Source organism: Actinia tenebrosa, unplaced genomic scaffold, assembly GCF_029948245.1.
Source record: "Actinia tenebrosa isolate PJP-AT-01 unplaced genomic scaffold, QUT_ActTen_1.0 PGA_scaffold0__85_contigs__length_37466705, whole genome shotgun sequence".
In the NCBI taxonomy this organism is placed as follows: Eukaryota; Metazoa; Cnidaria; class Anthozoa; order Actiniaria; family Actiniidae; genus Actinia; species Actinia tenebrosa.
Window position 1 is genome coordinate 7,117,294 of NW_028292569.1, and position 9,810 is coordinate 7,127,103.

A 9,810-nucleotide genomic window follows, 5' to 3' on the forward strand; every position below is an offset into this window, starting at 1 on the left:
GAATGCATGTCCATTTTAATAGGGTTTGATCTTAAAGATTCATTTTATTATTTAGGCCCCGTCCACACGTATCCGGAAATTTTTGTATCCGCAAATTATTTTTTGCGGATACGAAAATGTTTGCGTCCACACGCAGCGTATTCGAATCGTTTTCACCGTCCACACGTATCCGCTTTCGTAAAATTTGCGGATACGGACACAAAAATTTGCGGGCACGTGTGGACACAACCCGTATCCGTAAAAAAAATTGTGGACACAAAAATTTGCGAATACGTGTGGATGGGGCATCAATCTCTGATTTTTGTAATTTTGTTTTTCAGTCCAGGTTTTCCTTTGCTTCATTTCACCTATGTCATCGAAAATTTTCTCAGGACTTATACAAAACAAAACCTCCACAGGCTGAAAGAACAACAACAATTACATATCTCAGCCAACGTTCTAGCAAAAAGAAGTTTAGATACAAAGATACGAGCTATTATGATTATGCTAATTTGATTTAGTTGAAATGTATGGGTTCACCCGTCGGTGTTCCTTTGAGGGGCTCAAACGGCGGCCAAATGACAAAAATTAACAATCATTTTGATTTTTTTAATTTTTTTATTTTATTTGATTTGATTTATTAACAAACATAGATCATGAGTACACATAACAAATAATACAAATAATTACAAATAGTGGTTACAGATGGTGCTACGGGCTTACTTGTCTTAATTCAGATAATAGTTCTTGAAGATTTTGAACAATCATTTTGATATTGCAACCACTTTTCAATAACAATAACCATCAAAATAAAGTTACTAATCGTCTAATAAAAAGACATATTATTTCAATCCAATTTCCCTATATGCGTGACAAAATTTCGGTTGTTTTAGGGTTAGACTATGAAAGGTTATGCACTGTTCATGACGGAGTGTACTTATTCCAGAACGGCAAGAATATTGTTGTTCGGGTCCATAAGTGAGAATTTGAGACTTGTTCTTAGAGTTAGTCTTCCTCGCATCCGTTTTTAGTGTCGGTCGTCACGCAACGTTGCGTGACGACCGACACTAAAAACGGATGCGAGGGAGACTATCTTAGAGTCAGTTACACTTTTATTATTTTAACTAATTGTTTGCTTCTTGATTCTTAGTAACTGACTATAAACCTGGTATAAGATTTGAGTGATACGTTTCTAAGTTATGAAGGTTACGTTATATGCTAATGATGTGGTTGCTATCAATAGACGTCACTTCCGGTAATAGCTCTTTTTTAATGGCTTGTAGAATCCTGGAGGTTGTTTTGATCTCTTGTTTTCTGGTTTGATGTTGTGAAAATAGTCAAATACAATAGTTTGAGGACTTATTTTGATATGTTTTGACTTAGCATCCGCTAGTTGCCCCCCAGCCAACCGCTTGTTTGCCCCCTAGTCAACCCCAAAAAAGTCACGTGATTGATAGTAAGCAATTAAGGCTTAATTAATATACAATTTAAAATCGAACTGGTTCATAGATACAGTATCTAAAAAGCATCATTATTTTACTCATGGTTTACATGAAAGCTATTTAAAATCTTTATTTTCAAAATGGCCAGCATTTAGTATTACTAGTTACAACAAAAACACTCAAATACCTTACCTGACGTCATCATCATTAACATATTGGAAGTATAAACCTTCAGAACTTATTAGATACGCATCACTCAAATCAAGAAATATTTTACCAATCAACTATTTACTTTATGCAGAACCAGTACTGAAAGTATTGTCAAAAGGGCTCATTTTCACTTTAACTTTACCTTATATACGTTGGAATAAATTTATTTAAATCTCTCGGGACGTTGAATGATTCGTACTAAACATCCTCTTAATCTCGTACGATTGTATATATGATTGATTATCAAAAATAACTTCCTTATTTAGACTTTGAACTTTGACTAGTGGTGTACAAAAGAGATTCATGGCTAACTGATCATCATGCTGTGACGCTGTTCAGACCGGTAATGTTTTTTACTAAGTATTGCGCCTTTCTTCCCGGGGAAACTAAGAGAAACACAGAAGTAATATTCTAATGACAGCATTTATTAAGAAAACGAACCTTAACGATAAACAATAAACTTAAATAAAGCGCTAAACTATGAAACTTATTATACTAACTTATTATACTAACTTATTATGTTTGATTCAGAGTTCTGGTTCAATACTCAATGTTCAATGTTCAATGTTCAATAATTAACTGCTCACCCAAACTTTAACCAACAATTTCTTCTGTATCTGTTAACCCACTATCCTGTCTTTGGATAGTTGACGAGGTTCCTTAATATCATGCTCCTGCTCCTCACAGCTCTTGTACGATCTTTCGTTGAACAGAACAACTGACTCCAAACCAACTAAACCTGCTTACGAAAAATTGTTCCATATTTAATGAAACTCTAAGAGTAGAAAGACTTAATAGAAAATCCTAAAATATAATGGATTATGTCATTTCTTTCTTCTTGTTCTAATCCTTACTAATCCTTGAAAAGCGCTGCCATTAGATTATTATGTTTTAACTCTCGAGGGGCTTCAATTATTTCGTCACACATGATCAGTTGGACCAGACTCTGCAGTTGGACATTCCACTCCAAGCGCTAAACATTCAACTTTTTTTGAAGCTGAAAGTGTCGATAGTCTATCGAAGGTAAGCCTGTTTATCTGCTGAGTGCAATTCAGGATTTGTCTTTTTTGGCGTGCACTCACGATTCAAGCTTTGCTTTCTTCCCTAAATGTCGTACAATTGCCGACAAACTTTTAGTATAAATGAGAAGTCTATAATTGCATCACTTGGCATGAGTTAGGGTCATGTTTAGATTTACTGCGTATTATGTTTTGGGGAATGAGAAGTCTATAATTGCACACTTGGCAAATATGGTAGCATGGGTGGCGTTCGCGGCTAGTAGCTGTTCCGAGCCCTGCAGTCGCCACATGTGAATTGAGTTTGTTTGCTGTGTTGTTTTCTCCTATGCTACGAGGGTTTTCTCCGGGTTCTCCGGTTACCTCCCTCCGTAAAAATCAACATGTGAGTTGAGCGTTGTGTGCATAGAATATTAAATGTAGTGGTAGTGCGTGTGAGTGAAAAGTGTCCCCAATTAGTGCGAAAGCGCTAGAACGACTAGACACTTAAATAAAAGTGATTTATTTGTTTATTTTATGATATTTCACTTGTTCGACTTGAGGAGTCGTTCACGCCAAAAATTTGCTTTGGTTTATAGTTTATTTCGAAATCTGTCTGACCAATCGTACTGGTGTTCATGGTCTTGGGCGATCATCGATTGGCTCAAGGGATGATCCACAGTAAGGTTTTTAGAGATACCAAAAACCGGAATTTTGGTTGCATGATATTTATTGTTTTTGGCTCAACCCTTGCACATTATTTTTTTGCGTATAGTTCGATATTTATTATCTTCTAGCAGAAGAGGTTGCACGATTTTCTTTTGAGGTTTAAGTGCTTGCTCGATATTTTTTTTGGGAGTTACGCAATCCCCATCAACTATCTAATAGTCCGTCCCTAAGGAAACATAGGAGGCTGCATGGTCGAGTGGTCACAGCGTCTGTCTCGCAACCCGGTGATGCTGAAGTCGAGTCCCGCTGTCTCTTTGCCAGTTGGGATTTTTAAAAAAAGCATTGAGCATTAGTTTGGGACATGTACATGGCGCTTTCGTGTTCATGTCTTGTCAATTTTAAACGCGCTTGCTAAACAGCAGCGAACGCTTTCCATTGAGCCGTTTTAAAGTTACAGGTCATTCTAGAACGTCTTTTCACTACAGATGACGTGGACGCCACCCAGGTCATTAATGGCAATTTCAAAATTGGATGCAATGACATTTTACTCCTATATCACGCTAGCTTGACATTATAAGATATTCGATTCATGAAAAGAGTTTACTATCAATGAATTCATTGATAATAGAGTCATACCATCTCATCCGTTAAAAAGTTAATTAAAAACAAAATTATACATCGTACAAATTAGTTTCAAAGTTTTGTAGGCCTACGGTCTACTGAACTTGCTAATTTGTGCAATTTCTTACAAAGTTATTATATATGAGAATATAAATATATAGACTATATATTTGTACTGCGGCAATAATGTATGTATGTAATTGAACTGATCTGCGCAAACAATTAATCCGCGAAACACTAATTACTAAATAGTACAAAATAGTGCTAATTAAACAATAGAAAACAATGGAATTTGCATAAAATTGTGCTATTTAGTATTACTAAAGTTTCACGGTTATATTGTTTGCACTCTATGGCCCCGTCCACACTATGCCGGATAAATTTGAATCCACAACTTTCACACCGAAACCAAAAAAAAATTTCCATCCACACATGAAAACGGATAAAATGTTTCGCGTCCACACTAGTCCGATCAGAGGCGGCAAAAACGCTTCATTGCATGCCTGAGCATGTGCATCGAAGCTGAAATTGAGCCCGCGGAGAATTTTTACCCTTCCCGCCATGTTCCCATGACAATCATGACGTCATCGTATTCGAAAATTTTCGGGTACGAAAATGTTCTCCGTCCAAACTAATACGGCTAGCCGACGTTTTCAAATTGTTCCATGTGCTAGGAAACACCCCTTGATTGGCGTCCACCATGATGTTTCGATTTTTTTTTTTTTTTTTTTTCACGATTTCACGCGTGTGATTGTGAAGCACTGTAGAAGCCCTTAGGTGCCGGTTCAAGACCTCCATGCAAAAAATAACATCGATAATGTTCTTGTTGCGAGGTATTTACTCAATCAATTTTTTATTCACACACAATTTTTACAATGTTTTGTTTAAATTACTAGCTTAGAAAGTTTATTTGACAAGGAAAAAAACGTAATAACAACAGTACTATTTGTCGACATAATAATTCGATAATGCTCTTTTGGATTTCGTTGCACGGGTATAATGACTGCGCTCAACATGGTATGCTTCTAGGTAAAACTACAACATTTCGTAAGAGATCGTTCATTTTTTATGGAGATTGGGGATTAGGTGGGATTTCGTGAAATAAGAAATGTATAACCCCTTCCCAACCTGAATTTTTTTTTACGTGATCCCCTATTAAAACAAGATATTTTTAAAATACATTTTCTTTTTAGCTAATTTTTTGGTGGGTAGTCCCGCCTTAACGCCCCCCCCCTCCCCTTGTAAATCCCACCATCCCCCTCCTCCCCTCCCATGCCCGTCAAAAATGAACTGTCCCAAAAAAAAAATGCGCTAAAACGACGAAGATATGAATTTTCAAAACTAAGCATTTTTTCCTTTTTCCGATGAACTAAATATCTTACGTCACGCTAGCGTCACGATATATTCTCGGCTTTCACATCCCTATAATCCTTTGCGTCTTTGGGGGGTAACCAGAGGGTAAAAACCCACTTATTTTGCTGAAGGCTGATCAGACAATGTTAAACATACCTTGCTTGGTATCCAAAGATAAAACGAAGAAGTAAAAAACAGAAAAAGATAGAAGCTTGAAGACGTTTAAGGTAAATTTTAAAAAATTTTTCGCAAGTCAATACATTTTCTGTAAGACCAAAACTCTTCATGATCTGTACACGCAAAAATAACTTGGAATAAACTGATAATTAGTATTGAACAGATAAAAGCAGGTATAGTATAAATTCAATTAAGAAACCTTTCAATTTGGGACAGTTTTTTGATTGGTTACCCCCCAAAGACGTAAGGCATTATGGGAATGTGAAAGTCGAGAATAGGAGTCAAATTTCACTAGCTGCATCGAATGTCAAATTATATCAGAAAATCTATGCTCAGGGCTAAAAATAACGGCCGGTCAACGGACAATGCCGGGGCAGAAATTTAGCTGGTCCGGTCAAATCTTTGCCTTGCCGGTTATTTTTACCGGTCACTCATTAATATCGATTGGTTTGCCTGTGTGTTTTTTAATGAGTTTATGACGTAATGAATCCAATATGGCGGCGAGCCAAATTGCGAATACGATCATCCCTATAGACACAAACCAGTAACAGTTATTATAATATACTCAACAAAATTACTCGATTTTGATTGAACGAGAGGAGTACAATTAAATCCCAAATTGTACTCTGTACACAGTTTTTCCTCACAGGTAATGGAAAATAAAGCACACAAGGTCGTAGCTTTGCAGCAGAATAATTGGGGAATTGGGCTCCCTGTGGTAATGGCACTTAGGGCTGCCGTAAAGCTTGCATTAATTAGGGGACCATGGGTTGTAAGAATTGCTATATCTTGATATATTTGATTTGGAATTATCTTTATTGTACTTGCTCTTGAATATGAAAATTCTATTTCATTCAAAGGTAGAGCGCGACACAGTCATTTTACCTCTAGATTAGACGAAATGTGGCCATTTTTATTTCTTGACATTCATGTACTGTTTCTATCTTCAGGTAAATAACAGTTCTCTTACTCACTTAAAAATGGCAGCAATGTTACGAGCTCCCTTCCGCGTTGCGGCTGTTTCTCACTGCAAGGACCTGTTATCAATAACCTGGCAAGACGGTAAGCAGAGTAACTTCCCAAATATCTGGCTTCGAAGTGCCGTGCGCGATCCCGAGGTTTTCGATGCCGGTTCTTTGCTGTATAAAAGAGATGACTACGTTGAGTTTATCCGTAAAGAATCCCCGTTGGTTCGTGCAGAACATGAGAAGGGAAGCGAGGATATTCTTGTTGAATGGGGAGACCATCTTGGTACTTTCAACGCTTCTTGGCTTCGTGCTCTAGACCACAATATCAATAAAGATCTGTGCAAAAAGCCTGACATCACTCTTTGGGATGCCAACTCCAAGTTTCCTATTTACAAGTATTCGGAGAGGAAGGAAACGTTCCGCACTTGGTTCAACGACTTGAGGAAGTACGGCTTTGCAACTTTCGAGGGAGTGCCTCCGAACGAGGAAGGCCTCATGGGCATATTAAACTCTATTGGTCAAGAAGCACAACGCACCCATCCTACAAATGTGCTCCATATCTTAAAAGATAGCAAGAAAGAAACGAGCTACGACTCTGCAACTTATACCTCGAATGCGCACCCAATGCATGTGGACACCCCCTACTATCCAACGATGTTCAGATTGACTTGTTTGCTAGGAATGCGCTACAATGCCCCGGTTCAAGACACGTATAACTTTCTTGTCGACAACCTGAAGGTGATTGAGGAAATACGCCGAGAAGAACCCGAGGCATACGAGCTGCTTCGTACGATCCCAGTGCGTCTGGCCAGGAGACGATTGACTGTTCCTGAGAAGTGTAAAAACCCTGAAGATCACTACTTATACCACTTAGACCTCTCGGAAAATAAGACAATGATCGCCTATGACCAGAAAGAGAAGCACGATCATATTAATTTGACGAACAAACACGCTGGTGTGGATTTAAGCGTGTTTAGAGATCACGCAACGATGAAGAAGCACTACGATGCGTACAGGCTACTGCAAAAAAAGCTAGACGAGAAAGCGAACCAGAAAAGAATGATCCTGAAAGAAGGAACGGCTGTCCTCATGAACAACGGCCGCGTGAGTCATGGGCGAGAACCCATCCACGAATCGTCATCACGTGATATCTTACTCTCCTTTATCTCTGAGGGAATGTGGAACAGCAGATGGCGAATCTTGAATGGGCAGAAATCAGGCCTTGAAGAAAAATGGCTGTATGGATGTTCTCATGAGACGCTGGAAATACTCGCAGACAGAATGGAAGTATGAAAGACATCGAATAGTCCCTTTAACAGTTCCTTGCGCCATCTTGAAAGGTAGCCGTGTCTTTGCATCTTGACACTTGAATAATTGTCCGAGGTGTAAAAAAAAAAAATCTATTATTGCCAGGTCACTGTTCGTGTCGCTTCGATGCAAGGCATGGCTTCCTTGAAAGACGGCGCAGGGAACAGTGAAGGGGACTATTTCTAGTTTGCACATGACGTCATAGCCGCCATCTTGGTTAAATTCATCAAAAGAAATGAAAATGAATTCTTTTGTTATTTTGATTTTTCACTCCCTTGAGGATGTAGTTGAGCCAATCAGAAACCTTGTCTGTACGAGAATAGAAATTAGATCCTAATGTTACGTGTAAACAATTAATTAGCCATCGTAGTTTTTTAGTCTCGTGGGAATAAAAAGATACAGTAAAAACTCCTGCTGGCAGAAATTGGTCATTTCTTAAAATATGCATGTTAAGGCCTGGGTTATGCACCAATTCTCTATCAGACCATTAAAAAATAATTTCTCTGGTGTTTCTGCTTAAAGTATAACCAGCTTTCTCAAACTTTCTTAGATCGTGGATCTTTACAAGTTGGTTCCAATAAACGGGAAAGATTTTGGTCACGTGACCATGAAATTTACATAAGATTAACATAAAATTTCATATTAATAGTAGGTGCTCAATTTAAGTCTTTGCTGAACTTTTTCAACCTTAATTTGTTTCCTTTCCTAAAGTCGTTCAATTGACGTTGAGAATGTATGCCTAGACAAAACAGGTCATGTGGCCTATCAAAAATATCCTTTATGCCCATTTTTCTACTTTCGTAAACAATTTGGTCGACCACTCCAAACGTGAATATCTGTATCTTTGTCACTACTTTCAATTAATCTAAAACCATCATCTAGTTTTAATTTAGCATTTTCCCCCTTTTAAGGTCACGTGACCACCTTTTATGCAAATTTATCCATCCAAAAAGTTAAGCACCCCAAATAAGGATAACTGTTGCAATCGCATTCAATTACATCTAAAAATGAGTAATCTACGGTGAAGTAATTTTTGCCCTTTTGAACAAAATCCCAGGCATTAACATGCTTGAGATACCCACAAATACAAGAACCTGTTTGACCAAGCGAGACATTTTAACCGCGGAGAGTGACTTAATACCAAAATACCAAACTGTATAGATTTTTGCTATTAACTCGTCAAGAAGATAAAAAATATGGTATTTTTTGCTCTACGATGTGAAGACCTACGAAGCGTTTAGTCTTGTTTTGCCGACTTCATGACCTCAAAACAACGACTTTTTGTCGAAAAATATCAAGTATTTTCCAACTTCATTCTTGAAAAATGCATTTTTCTTTCTTAAAATATACTTAAAAAAATTATTTTCTGGCTTCAAAAATTCCCTGAACTAAATTAAAGAAAGATATCCCAAATGTTTGATTGAAAGATTCAGTAAATCTCCTCTGAATGTCTGGAAATTCTGCGAACAGTTTGACATGTGAGAGAAGCGCCCATCTTGAAACCACACTTCTAACTTGCATATCTGAATATACACCTCAAGCACGATGACGTTTTATACCTACACTTCCAGAATCCCTTTCGGTAGCTTTTCGTGATGCTAATTTTCACTATTGTCTTGGTATCTCAAAGGAGTTTGACATTTGAATATAAAAAGACATTTTGAAAAGGATTGTGGTTCATACTTGGGTATGAAACTTCATTAGGGTTAGGATCTATTCCGGAGCATGTTCATAGTGTTACACGTCTCAACCGGCCTTTTATAAGACGGTCCTGAAGCAGTGAAATGGGAGCTGATATTTGCCTTTTTGGGGCTGGGAAATTGGGATTTATGTACAATAAATCCCCAACAATGATAATGATGATGATGATACTACTAATGATGATGATGATGATGAGGGAGGTCCACAAGTTTATTAGTCTGCGACTGTAATGTGATTAACCTCGTTAAATAAAGCTATTATTATTATTATGAAGATGATGATGATGAAGCTACATGATAATGATACATGATGATGATGATGATAATGATAGTGATGATGATGAAGCTTCATGATAATGCTACATGATGATGATGATGATGATGATGA

At 37.5% G+C, this 9,810-nt stretch overlaps 1 protein-coding gene across 1 annotated transcript; it reads left to right on the forward strand.

Annotated features, from left to right (window-relative positions):
- Positions 1-2,484: 2,484 nt before the first annotated feature.
- Positions 2,485-8,133, forward strand: LOC116308651 (uncharacterized). The gene is made up of 2 exons (XM_031719128.2): positions 2,485-2,654; positions 6,397-8,133. Exon 2 carries the CDS (start codon positions 6,427-6,429, stop codon positions 7,705-7,707), a length of 1,281 nt encoding a protein of 426 aa, XP_031574988.1. The 5' UTR covers positions 2,485-2,654; positions 6,397-6,426; the 3' UTR covers positions 7,708-8,133.
- Positions 8,134-9,810: the final 1,677 nt, after the last annotated feature.